A 13400-nucleotide genomic window follows, 5' to 3' on the forward strand; every position below is an offset into this window, starting at 1 on the left:
AGTTGTGAGCCTGAGCAGTGGCAGCAAGCAAGGCAGTGCAAGCCCCAGCCGCGTCATCTGAGCTACCAGAAACGAAACCTAAGAGGAAAAAAATAGAATTACTAATTACAGAGTATTTCCATTTTAAGTATGGGGAACTTCGCAGGAAACACAACCTAAGCCTTAGCAAACTACATTGTCCAAAACCGCAGCTCAGCCTCAGACGCAAACAATGTCAAATGTGTCAAATGTGGTGGTCTTTCTCGGGTACATAAGCATTTCCCCATTCAATCCATTACCATATACTGTACCATAGGCTTTCTCTATAGTACATTCATTAGGGTTGTCTAGTAATGAATAGAATGCCATCTTCACAGGTGAAATATCATGCGATTATGGGGAAATGTGTCTACCTGCTCACTTTCTTTTGTAAGTATATTGATGGATGGATGGATGGATGGATGGATGGATGGATGGTGAGACTGACTGACTGACTGATTGATTGATAGAAAGACAGACATGTAGGTACTGATAATAGATAGATAGATAGATAGATAGATAGATAGATAGATAGATAGATAGATAGAGATAGATAGATAGATAGATAGATAGATAGATAGATAGATAGATAGATAGATAGATAGATAGATAGATAGATAGATAGATAGATAGATAGATAGATAGATAGATAGCAGAGGAAGCTAGTGGACGGGGCTACATGAGGACGGGCTCATTGTAATGGCTGGAATGGGATTGACAGAACGTGTCAATGAGGTTTCCATATGTCTGATAAGTTTGATACCATTTCATTTACTCCAATCCAGCCATTACAATGAGCACGTCTCCCACCAGCCGGCACTGATAGATAGTTTGCAAATGGATTCAATAAGCTATTTCCTGTTCTTTTCTAGATGTTTCTGGACTACGCTTTCTGTCTGCATCAGCTGTGGTCCATTTTGTTCAGGCTGGACAAAATACTTCCCTGTCGTGCAACCTCACAAACAGCAGAGAAATAATCTGGTTCCAAATGCGCTCAGAGGAACTTGTCACCCTTATAACTGTTACCAGGCTATCACGTTTTCTAAATACTGCAGCAGTTATTAATGAGGAAGACACGGGTCACTTTGACACAAAGGAAAACAACAGTTTGGAGATCATTGTGGTGACAGAAGCAGATTTGGGATTGTACTACTGTGCTGGTCGCTACAATGGGACAGTGCGATTTGGAAAAGGCATCCGCCTGACCTTTACAGGTATGTTGTTGGTCATCATTATATTAGTCAAATATGTATTTTGCCGAGTCTAAGAAATGCATTAGCTTGTCTTTAGTGTACTGAATAGATACCTTTATAATGAAGTCTCAAAACCTTGCGTTACTTATACAGAGGTCATGTAACCAGGTGCACAGGGTATTTAGATATATACAAAAAAATGTATGTATGTACTGTATACTGAACAAAAATCTAAGTGCAACACGTAAAGTGTTTCATGAGCTGAAATAAAAGATCCCAGAAATTTTCCATATGCAGAAAAAGCTTATTTCTCTCCCATTTTGTGCAGAAATTTGTTTACATCCCTGTTAGTGAGCATTTCTCCTTTGCCAAGACAATCCATCCACCTGACAGGTGTGGCATATCAATAAGCTGAATTAAGAGCATGATCATTACACAGGTGCACTTTGTGCTGAGGACAATAAAAGGCCACTCTAAAATGTGCAGTTTTGCCACACAACGCCACGGATGTCTCAAGTTTTGAGGGAGCGTGAAATTGGCATGCTGATTGAAGGAATGTCCACCAGAGCTGTTGCCAGAGAATGTAATATTCATTTCTCTATCATAAGCCGCCTCCAACGTCACCTCACAACCTCAGACCATGTGTAACCACGCCAGCCCAGGACCTCCACATCCGGCTTCTTTACCTGCTGGATCGTCTGAGACCAGCCATCCGAACAGCTGATGAAACGGAGGAGTATTTCTGTCTGTAATAAAGCCCTTTCGTGGTGAAAAACACATTCGGATTGACTAGGCCTGGCTCCCCAGTGGGTAGGCCTGGCTCCAAAGTGGTTGGGCCTATGCCCTCCCATAGATTAGCGCCTAATACATTTATTTTAATTGACTGATGACGCTGTCCAGTGTTCCATGTAAGTTTTTCAAGAGAAAAATACTTTGAGGTTAAACATGAGACCACACGGATGGCCAAAAAAAGACAGTTGACCTTGTGGGTAACATAAGGTGCATTCTGAAAGTATTCAGACCGCTTCACTTTTTCCACATTTTGTTACGTTACAGCCTTATTCTAAAGTGGATTAAATACATTTTCCCTCATCAAGCTACATACAATACCCCATAATGACAAGTCGAAAACCACCTGTGGTAAATTCAATTGAATAGAATTTATTTGTAAAGGCACACACCTGTCTATATAAGGTCACACAGTTTACAGTGCATGTCAGAGCAAAAACCAAGCCATGAGGTCAAAGGAATTGTCCACAGGATTTTGTCAAGGCACAGATCTGGGGAAGGGTACCAAAACAATTCTGCAGCATTGAAGGTCCCCAAGAACACAGTGGCCTCCATCATTCTTAAAGGGAAGAAGTTTGGAACCACCAAGACTCTTCCTAGAGCTGACTGCCCAGCCAATCTAAGCAATTGGTGAGAAAGGCCTTGGTCAGGGAGGTGACCAAGAACCCGATGGTCACTCTGACAGAGCTCCAGAATTTCTATGTGGAGATGGGAGAACCTTCCAGAAGGACAACCATCTCTGCAGCACTCCACCAATCAGGCCTTTATGGTAGAGTGGCCAGAAGGAAGCCACTCCTAAGTAAAAGGCACATGATAGCCCGCTTGGAGTTTGCCAAAAGGCACCTAAAGACTCTCAGATCATGAGAAACACGATTCTCTGGTCTGATGAAACCAAGATTGAACTCTTTGGCCTGAATGCCAAGCGTCACATCTGGAGGAAACTTGTCACCATCCCTACGGTAAAGCATGGTGGTGGCAGCATCATGCTGTTGGTATGTTTTTCAGCAGCAGGGACTGGAAGACTAATCAGGATCGAGGGAAAGATGAACGGAGCAAAGTACAGAGAGATCCTTGATGAGAACCTACTCCAGAGCTCTCAGGACCTCAGACTGGGGCTAAGGCTCGCCTTCCAACAGGACAACAAACCGAAGCACATAGCCAAGACAATGCAGGAGTGGCTTCGGGACAAGTCTCTGAATGTCCTTGAGTGGCCAGGCAGAGCCTGGACTGGAACCTGAACACTGGGGAGACCTGAAAATGGGAGAAACTCCTCAAATACAGGTGTGCCAAGATTGTAGTGTCATACAGTGCCTTGCGAAAGTATTCGGCCCCCTTGAACTTTGCGACCTTTTGCCACATTTCAGGCTTCAAACATAAAGATATAAAACTGTATTTTTTTGTGAAGAATCAACAACAAGTGGGACACAATCATGAAGTGGAACGACATTTATTGGATATTTCAAACTTTTTTAACAAATCAAAAACTGAAAAATTGGGCGTGCAAAATTATTCAGCCCCTTTACTTTCAGTGCAGCAAACTCTCTCCAGAAGTTCAGTGAGGATATCTGAATGATCCAATGTTGACCTAAATGACTAATGATGATAAATACAATCCACCTGTGTGTAATCAAGTCTCCGTATAAATGCACCTGCACTGTGATAGTCTCAGAGGTCCGTTAAAAGCGCAGAGAGCATCATGAAGAACAAGGAACACACCAGGCAGGTCCGAGATACTGTTGTGAAGAAGTTTAAAGCCGGATTTGGATACAAAAAGATTTCTCAAGCTTTAAACATCCCAAGGAGCACTGTGCAAGCGATACTATTGAAATGGAAGGAGTATCAGACCACTGCAAATCTACCAAGACCTGGCCTTCCCTCTAAACTTTCAGCTCATACAAGGAGAAGACTGATCAGAGATGCAGCCAAGAGGCCCATGATCACTCTGGATGAACTGCAGAGATCTACAGCTGAGGTGGGAGACTCTGTCCATAGGACAACAATCAGTCGTATATTGCACAAATCTGGCCTTTATGGAAGAGTGGCAAGAAGAAAGCCATTTCTTAAAGATATCCATAAAAAGTGTTGTTTAAAGTTTGCCACAAGCCACCTGGGAGACACACCAAACATGTGGAAGAAGGTGCTCTGGTCAGATGAAACCAAAATTGAACTTTTTGGCAACAATGCAAAACGTTATGTTTGGCGTAAAAGCAACACAGCTGAACACCCCATCCCCACTGTCAAACATGGTGGTGGCAGCATCATGGTTTGGGCCTGCTTTTCTTCAGCAGGGACAGGGAAGATGGTTAAAATTGATGGGAAGATGGATGGCGCCAAATACAGGACCATTCTGGAAGAAAACCTGATGGAATCTGCAAAAGACCTGAGACTGGGATGGAGATTTGTCTTCCAACAAGACAATGATCCAAAACATAAAGCAAAATCTACAATGGAATGGTTCAAAAATAAACATATCCAGGTGTTAGAATGGCGAAGTCAAAGTCCAGACCTGAATCCAATTGAGAATCTGTGGAAAGAACTGAAAACTGCTGTTCACAAATGCTCTCCATCCAACCTCACTGAGCTCGAGCTGTTTTGCAAGGAGGAATGGGAAAAAATGTCAGTCTCTCGATGTGCAAAACTGATAGAGACATACCCCAAGCGACTTACTGAATAATTTTGCACGCCCAATTTTTCAGTTTTTGATTTGTTAAAAAAGTTTGAAATATCCAATAAATGTCATTCCACTTCATGATTGTGTCCCACTTGTTGTTGATTCTTCACAAAAAAATACAGTTTTATATCTTTATGTTTGAAGCCTGAAATGTGGCAAAAGGTCGCAAAGTTCAAGGGGGCCGAATACTTTCGCAAGGCACTGTATCAAAGATGACTCAAGGCTGTAAGCACTGCCAAAGGTGCTTCAAACAAAGTACTGAGTAAAGGGTCTGAATACTTCTGTAAATGTGATATTTCAGTTTTTTATTCTTTACACATTTGTAAACGTAAATTGCTTTGTCATTATAGGGTATTGTGTGTAGATGTATTAACAAAAAAAGTAGCCTTTTTTTAACTAGGCAAGTCAGATTGATCAGGGGAAAAAAACAATTTAATCAATTTTAGAGTAAGGCTGTAACGTAACAAAATGTGGAAAAATTAAAGAGGTCGTTACCCCAGAAATTGTTAGCCCAGAAATCCTTAAGTGTTATTACATACAGCCTGGAAGAACTATTGGATATCAGAGAGACGTCAACTTACCAGCACAACCAGCACTACTACCAGGAATGCAACTTTTCCAAAGCAGATCCTTTGTCTGCACCTCCCAGGGCATTTTAACTGATTCCAGAGGCTGACCCAAAACAACGTCGCCGGAGAAGAGGGTGCCGAAGTGGTCTTCTAGTTAGCCTTTGGAGGCGCGCACACCACCCACCGCTTCCGAGTATATTACTCACTAATGTCCAGTCCCTAGTTAACAAAGTTGACGAAATCAGGGCAAGAGTTGCTTTCCGAAGAGATTTCTGGGATTGTAAACATACTCACAGAAACATGGCTAGCTTGGGATATGCTGTCGGAGTCGGTACAGCCAACAGGATTTTCAGTGCTTCGCGCCGACAGGAATAAACATCTCTCCGGTAAGAAGAAGGGCGGGGGTGTATGTTTCATGATTAACGACTCGTAGTGTAATCGTAAACAACATACAGGAACTCAAGTCCTTTTGTTCACCTGACCTAGAATTCCTCACAATCAAATGCAGACCTTATTATCTCCCAAGAGAACTCTCCTCGGTTATTGTCACAGCCGTGTATATCCCCCCTCAAGCCGATACAAAGACAACCCTCAAGGAACTTCACTGGACTTTATGCAAACTGGAAACCATATATCCTGAGGCTGCATTTATTGTAGCTGGGGGTTTTAACAAAGCTAAATTGAGAACAAGGCTACCTAAATTCTATCAGCATATCGAATGCAGTTCACGAGCAAGTAACATGCTCGACCATTGCAACTCTAACTTCCGCGATGCATACAAGGTCCTCCCCCACCCTCCTTTTGGCAAATCTGACCATGACTCCATCTTGTTGCTCCCTTCCTATAGGCAGAAACTAAATTAGGAAGCGCCCGTACTTAGGTCTATCCAATGCTGGGCTGACCAATCGGATTCCACGCTTCGAGATTGTTTCAATCACTGGGATATGGACTGGGATATGTTCTGGGTAGCTTCAGAGAATAACATGGATGTATACGCTGACTCGGTGAGCGAGTTTATTAGGAAGTGTGTAGGAGATATTGTACCCACTGTGACAATTAAGACCTTCCCTAACCAGAAACCGTGGATGAATGGCAGCATTCGCGCTAAACTGAAAGCAGGTTCCACCGCATTTAATCATGGCAAGGCGACTGGGAATATGGCTGAATACAAACAGTGTAGTTATTCCCTCCATAAGGCAATCAAATAAGCAAAGTGTCAGTATAGAGACAAAGTGGAGTCGCAATTCAACGGCTCAAACATGAGACATATGTGGCAGGGTCTACAGACAATCATGGATTACAAACAGAACACTAGCCCCGTCGCAGACATTGACATCCTGCTTCCAGACAAACTAAACACCTTCTTTGCCCACTTTGAGGACAATACAGTGCCACCGACGCGGCCCACTACCAAAGACTGTGGGCTCTCCTCCGTGGCCAACGTGAGTAAAACATTTAAACGTGTTAACCCTCGCAATCCCCACATGCTTCAAGATAGCCACCATTGTTCCTGTTCCCAAGAAAGCAAAGGTAACTGAACTAAATGACTATAGCACTCACTTTTGTCATCATGAAGTGCTTTGAGAAACTAGTCAAGGACTATATCACCTCCACCCTACCTGACACCCTAGACCCACTCCCATTTGCTTACCGCCGCAATAGGTCCACAGACAATGCAATCGCCATCACACTGCACACTGCCCTATCCCATCTGGACAAGAGGAATACCTATGTAAGAATGCTGTTCATTGACTCCAGCTCAGCATTCAACACCATAGTAACCTCCAAACTCATCATTAAGCTTGAGACCCTGGGTCTCGACCCCACCCTGTGCAATTGGGTTCTAGACTTCCTGACGGGCCACCCCCAGGTGATGAAGGTAGGAAACAACATCTCCACTCCGCTGATCCTCAACACTAGGGCCCCACAAGGGTGCGTTCTCAGCCCCCTCCTGTACTCCCTGTTCACCCAAAACTGCGTGGCTATGCACGCCTCCAACTCAATCATCAAGTTTGCAGATGACACAACTTGATTACCAACAATGGCGAGACAGCCTACAGGGAGGAGGGGAAGGCTCTCGGAATGTGGTGTCAGGAAAATAACCTCTCACTCAATGTCAGCAAGACAAAAGAGATGCTCATGGACTTCAGGAAACAGCAAAGGGAGCACCCCACTATCCACATCGACAGGACAGCAGTGGAGAAGGTGAAAAGTTTTAAGTTCCTCGGTGTACATATCACCGACAATCTGAAATGGTCCACCCACACAGACAGTGTGGTGAAGAAGGCGCAACACCGCCTCAACCTCAGGAGGCTGAATAAATGTGGCTTGTCATTGAAAACCTTCACAAACGTTTACAGGTGCACAATTGAGAGCATCTTGTCGGGCTGTATCACCGCCTGGTACGGCAACTGCACCACCCACAACCACAGGGCTCTCCAGAGGGTGGTGCGGTCTGCACAACATATCACCGGGGCAAACTACCTGCCCTCCAGGACACCTACAACACCCGATGTCACAGGAAGGCAAAAAAAATAATCAAGGACAATAACCACCCGAGCCACTGCCTGTTCACCCTGCTTCTATCCAGAAGGTGAGGTCAGTACAGGTGCATCAAAGCTGGGACCGAGAGATTGAAAAACAGATTCTATCTCAAGGCCATCAGATTATTAAACAGCCACCACTAGCACAGAGAGGCGGATGCCTACTTACAGACTTGATATCATTGGACACTTTAATACATGGAACACTAGTCACTTTAATAACGCCACTTTAAGAATGTTAACATATCTGGCATTACTCATCTCATACTGTATGTATAGACTGTATACTGTATCCTACACTATCTCTTCTATCTATCGCATCTTAGCCGCTCTGTCACTGCTCATCCATATATTTGTATATTTATATATTCTTATTCCATTCCTTTACTAGATTGTGTGTATTAGGTTTTGTTGTGGAATTGTTGATATTACTGCTGTACTGTCGGATATAGAAGCATAAGCATTTCGCTACACTCGCAATAACATCTGCTAACCATGTTTATGTGACCAATAAAATTTGATTTGATTTTGATTTGATTTGTTTGAGGTTTCTGTTTCTGCTCAGCTCTCCTCCCACAGCAACCCTATCCCTGGGCTGGTGTGTGGTAACCGCTGTGTGGTTTGTGTTCCAGACGCAGAGGTGGCAGAGAGGGAATTGGTGTCGTGTTGGACTCTCCTGGCCTGTGTTGCCCCAGTCTCAGTCTTGTTTGGCACCCTCTGTCTCTTTGGACTCTGTTTCCAGTCAGGTGAGCTTTCTGCAATTCCTTGGCTTGCCGCCCTATATTTATAGAGGAAAGTTTGCACTTATTTCTCATCAGTGCATCAAACAGAAGCATATGCCAAAGGAGGGTCAACCAGTTATTAAATCCAAGGGTTCAAATACTTTTCCCAACCTGCACTGTGAATGTTTACACGGTGTGTTCAATAAAGACATGAAAATGTATAATTGTTTGTTATTAGTTTAAGCAGACTGTGTTTGTTTATTGATATGAAGATGAAGATCAGGTTCAATTTTATGACCAATTTATGCAGAAATCCAGGTATTTCCAAAGGGTTCACATACTTTTTCTTGCCACTGTATATTATTTTAGAGAAAGAGATTTTCTTTAGCAAGTAATACCAAAATTCTTAAAAAGATAGGAGTCAAAATTATTGGCACCCCTGTTTACAACACTCCATCACCCTACCCTTGCGAGCATAACGACACAGAGCCTTTTTCTAAAATATTTATCCGATTGGAGAACACATCGGGAGGAATCTTAGACCATTCCTCCATACAGAATCTTTCCAGATCCTTGATATCCTTCGTCTGCGCTTATGGACGGCCCTCTTCAATTCAAACCACAGGTTTTCAATGGGGTTCAAGTCCGAAAATGTTGATTTGTGGTCAATTAACCACTTCTTTGAGGATTTTGATGTGTGCTTGGGGTTATTGTCCCGCTGGAAGTTCCACTTGCAGCCAAGTGTCAGCCTCCTGGCAGAGGCAACCAAGTTTTCTGTGGATCTGATGGGGCGGTATGCAAACTAGTGTGGGTCTAGGGTCTGCCATTCTCCTTCGACCTCTCTCATCAAAGAGCTGTTTTCGCCCACAGGACTGCCGCTGACTGGATGTTTTTGTTTCTTGCACCCTTCTCATTTAACCCTAGACTCTGTCATGCGTGAAATGCCCAGGAGGGCGGCCGTTTCTAAGATACTGGATCTGTCGTGCCTGGCACCAACAATCATACCACGCTCAAAGTCGCTTAGGTCACTTGTTTTGCCCATTCTAATGTTCAAATGAACAGTAACTGAATGCCTCGATTCCTGTATGCCTGCTTTATATAGCAAGCCACGGCCACATGACCTACTGTCTGTAGGAGCGATCCATTCTCGTGAATGGGTGGTGTACCTAATAAACTGTCCGGTTATTACAGACTGTATACACACAAGTGTACAAAACATTATGAACACCTGTTCTTTCCATGACATACTGATCAGGTGAATCCAGATGAAAACTATCCCTTATTGATGTCACTTGTTAAATACACTTCAATCAGTGCTGATGAAGGGGAGGAGACAGGTTAAGTAAAGATTTTTAAGCCTTGAGACATGGATTGTGTATATGTGACCATTCAGAGAGTGAATGGGCATGGCAAAACGATTTAAGCGCCTTTGAACGTGGTATGGTAGTACGTGCCAGGCACACCAGTTTGTGTTAAGAACTGCAACGCTGCTGGGTTGTTCCACATACAAGAGTTTGCCGTGTGTATCAAGCATTGGACACCTCTCAAAGGACATCCTCAACTAAAATAAATAAAAGATCCCAGAAATTTTCCAAATGCACAAAAAGCTTATTTCTCTCAAATTTTGTGCACAAATTTGTTAAGATCCCTGTTTGTGACCATTTCTCCTTCGCCAATATAGTCCATCCCCCTGACAGGTGTGGCATATCCAGGAGCTTATTAAACAGCATGATCATTACACAGGTGCAGCTTGTGCTGGGGACAATAAAAGGCCACTGTAATATTTTCAGTTTTGTCACAACACAATGCCAGAGATGTCTCAAGTTTTGAAGAAGCGTGCAATTGGCATGCTGACTGAAGGAATGTCCACCAGAGCTCTTGCCAGATAATTGAATGTTAATTTCTCTACCATAAGCCGCCTCTAACAACGTTTTAGAGAATGTGGCAGTATGTCCAACTGGCCTCACAACCGCAGATCACTTGTAACTACGCCAGACCAGGGTGTCCACATCCGGCTTCTTCACCTGCGGGATCGTCTGAGACCAGCCACCGGACAACTGATGAAACTGTGGTTTGCACAACTGAAGAATTTCTGCACAACTGTCAGAAACCGTCTCAGGGAAGTTCATCTCCGTCCTCACCAGAGTCTTGACCTGACTGCAGGTAACCAATGTCAGTGTACATATGCTCACTTTCAATGTCCACTAGCACGCTGGAGAAGTGTGATCTTCAAGGATGAACCCCGGTTTGATCAGGCACAAGCTACGGACAATGAACACAATTGCATTTTATCAATGGCAATTTGAATCCACAGGGATGCCGTGATGAGATCCTGAGGCCCATAGTCATGCCATTCATCCGCCACCATCACCTCATATTTCAGCATGATAGTGCACTGCCCCAACCTATTTACTTATCTTTCAAACATTGTCTTAATGGATTACAACACTTCCTTAAGCAGCAGACCATTAGGACAGGTGGAGTTTTCCACAATAGCTCTCTTGAACCGGAGATGATTCCTCAGGCACATAGACCAGCCAGTAACTCTCTCTCCGTTTCTGGGGGTTGATCCTATTCTGTAGCACCACCTTGTAGGTTTTGTTATCTACTTTGGACGTGAATCTCTTGGAGAACTACTCAGCTATGTTAATGTCCGGTGTTGAGTAGACTCCTCTTCCTAAAGTAGCACCAGCTCCATCATTCCTGATGATGCCCTGGGATCCGTCCATAGCAGGTCTGTAGAAGGACACTGGCCAAACCTCGTCTCCGGTCCCCAACCATCCATCTCCATCCCTGTATTTGTTAAAAACCTTCAGGGCAATGCGGTTCCAGCCACAGGGTCTGATGTACAGCTAATTTCCCCCGAATAAACACTGTTTCCCCATCCTTAACATTTGTAAAGTCGTAGTCATACCGAGAATCAAGGAACTCATTCGTGTTCACAGAAACAGTGGTTTGTGGAATGGAAAAGCATCTGGTAAATCTAAGGCACATGGTAAAGAAAATGTCCCCAAACTTGGGTATTCCAGCTCTAGAAGGCCCTCTTGTGAGTTGAGCTCCTTTTGTGCGACCACATTGACAAAGTCCTGTGGGGTTAGTGAAAGTGTTCCCATGGTGGCTGATTCCACCTTGCAACCCAAGACAGTAGACAGAGCCTCCAAGATGAGATTTACGTTTGGCATAGTGAGAGCAAGAAGGCAGAAAAACTCGTAAATCTGAATGAAAAAATCCTTCCCGTGTGTGATCAGCACAACGGTGTCTGCTCTTGTACTTTCTATACATAGACTGTGCTGTGGAGTGTAATTTTAACTTTGCATTCACTTCCTGCTGCAGTGACAAGAAAGGCAAGTAAGACAGTGTATTGTAAACATAGAAATATAATGTACAAATCTTGGTAATCCCCATTCTTGCTTTGGTTGAATGGTAAATGTAAACACAATCAAACAGTTAATACTTTGAGCGTATCTGAAGTTTGACAAGTTTACGTAAAGAGACATTATGCTCCAAAACCAAAGTTAGTCTATTGCAAATCTGCAGTTGATTCATGCATTTTTTTACTTTTAAAAGTAATATGTCGCCATTGATTATTGAAGAATATCACTTATAAATGCCTCATGTGCTTAGTTCAACTGTCCTACCCCATCAAAACCCCAAATATAAGATTGTTTTACTCCAATGCTTATAAACACTGTAATTGTAACAAACACGGTATATCCTCAAAACAGGATTAAAACTATAATTTGATCTCATGGAGGGTCAGTCCTTGCATCCGTAGCTCTGCCTATGAATTTGAGAGTGGTTCCATCTCTCCAGACCCATTGCTCACCTATTTACCAAAGCAGTGGTGGGGTTACAGTTTTCTTATTGTTTGGACTGCAGATTGCCCCTTTAAAACTAAATTGTTCCCTCTTTCAGGTAAAACAACATGTTTGTGCAACACCTGTGTGAACAGGAATTCAAGTCTCAAGGTAAAAGTACTTCTGTAAATGATTGAGTCATAGCAGTTAGGACTAAACCTTATCTAACTGTAAATGTACGCCCGAGAGGTTTGGATGGCATGATGGTAATATTTCATCTCTAATCATGATGGATATGTTTTCCACAGGAAGTGGGTCTGCAATATGCCAGTCTGAAGCACACTGGTAATGCCCGCCCCGCTGATCAGCGAGTGCCAGGATTGGCCCAGGGGGATGTCACCTATGCAACAGTGGCCCAATGTGTTCACACAGGCACATGATACATCACATGTACTTCTGACATGGTTCTTGGAATATCCATTCTTGATGGAAATAAGATTGTATTTTGATTCATGCATGTATGTGTGTCTCTGTAAATATTGAAAAGGCTAATGTAATAATTATTGTTAATGTTCTCCAAAGAATCTCAATAAAAACATTTTAAGGCAACAGGATATAGAATTAGTTGGATAAAATAATCATATCTTGGGTACCTTGAAAGGCGCAAATAAATGTACTATATTATTAAAGAGCAACTTTTGTAAAATGTAGTTGTACTGTAATAAAACTAAATAAAATACGAACTGTCTGTTAAGGAGTCAAACCGTCAAATCTATGTATTATTCTCTTCAAACCCTGGAATGCTGGTCTAGCAGTGACCACAGCGGGATAGATGACGTGATGCAGGTCTCCCTGTACCCTCGATCTTTCCCTCCAGTTCTGCCGACCCAGAGATGCAAACTGAACCTCAGTGTCTTCCACATGAGAAGGGCCCTGAGACACAAACATTCATTTCAGCAATACTTTCAGTTTACAATGAGATGTATTCATTTGCACTCACTTCTTCCCCATCACCCTGTGTGACCTCAGACCCTATAAGACAAAATATGAAACAATCTCTTGTTTTCACACAAACCCTACTTTTGAGACTTTTCTGGT

General features: G+C 43.1%; 1 protein-coding gene across 1 annotated transcript; it reads left to right on the forward strand.

The window, feature by feature from the left end:
* The first annotated feature begins 68 nt into the window (after window positions 1–68).
* On the forward strand, window positions 69–13053 carry LOC110496243 (uncharacterized). Its single transcript, XM_021572027.3, has 5 exons — window positions 69–408; window positions 891–1232; window positions 8416–8529; window positions 12421–12473; window positions 12611–13053. Exons 1-5 carry the CDS (start codon window positions 333–335, stop codon window positions 12740–12742), a joined length of 717 nt encoding a protein of 238 aa, XP_021427702.1. The 5' UTR covers window positions 69–332; the 3' UTR covers window positions 12743–13053.
* Window positions 13054–13400: the final 347 nt, after the last annotated feature.

The sequence above is a fragment of the Oncorhynchus mykiss genome, chromosome 18 (genome assembly GCF_057628025.1).
Source record: "Oncorhynchus mykiss isolate SJ-2025 chromosome 18, ASM5762802v1, whole genome shotgun sequence".
Lineage (NCBI taxonomy): Eukaryota > Metazoa > Chordata > Actinopteri > Salmoniformes > Salmonidae > Oncorhynchus > Oncorhynchus mykiss.

What these genes read in the sequence shown, in the direction of transcription:
- LOC110496243 (XM_021572027.3), top strand. Translation starts at nt 333, where the DNA reads ATGAATAGAATGCCATCTTCACAGGTGAAATATCATGCGATTATGGGG. An exon ending in TGGACTCTGTTTCCAGTCAG is followed by an intron (nt 8,530 to 12,420) that starts GTGAGCTTTCTG and finishes TCCCTCTTTCAG; the next exon opens with GTAAAACAACATGTTTGTGC. An exon ending in ACAGGAATTCAAGTCTCAAG is followed by an intron (nt 12,474 to 12,610) that starts GTAAAAGTACTT and finishes TGTTTTCCACAG; the next exon opens with GAAGTGGGTCTGCAATATGC.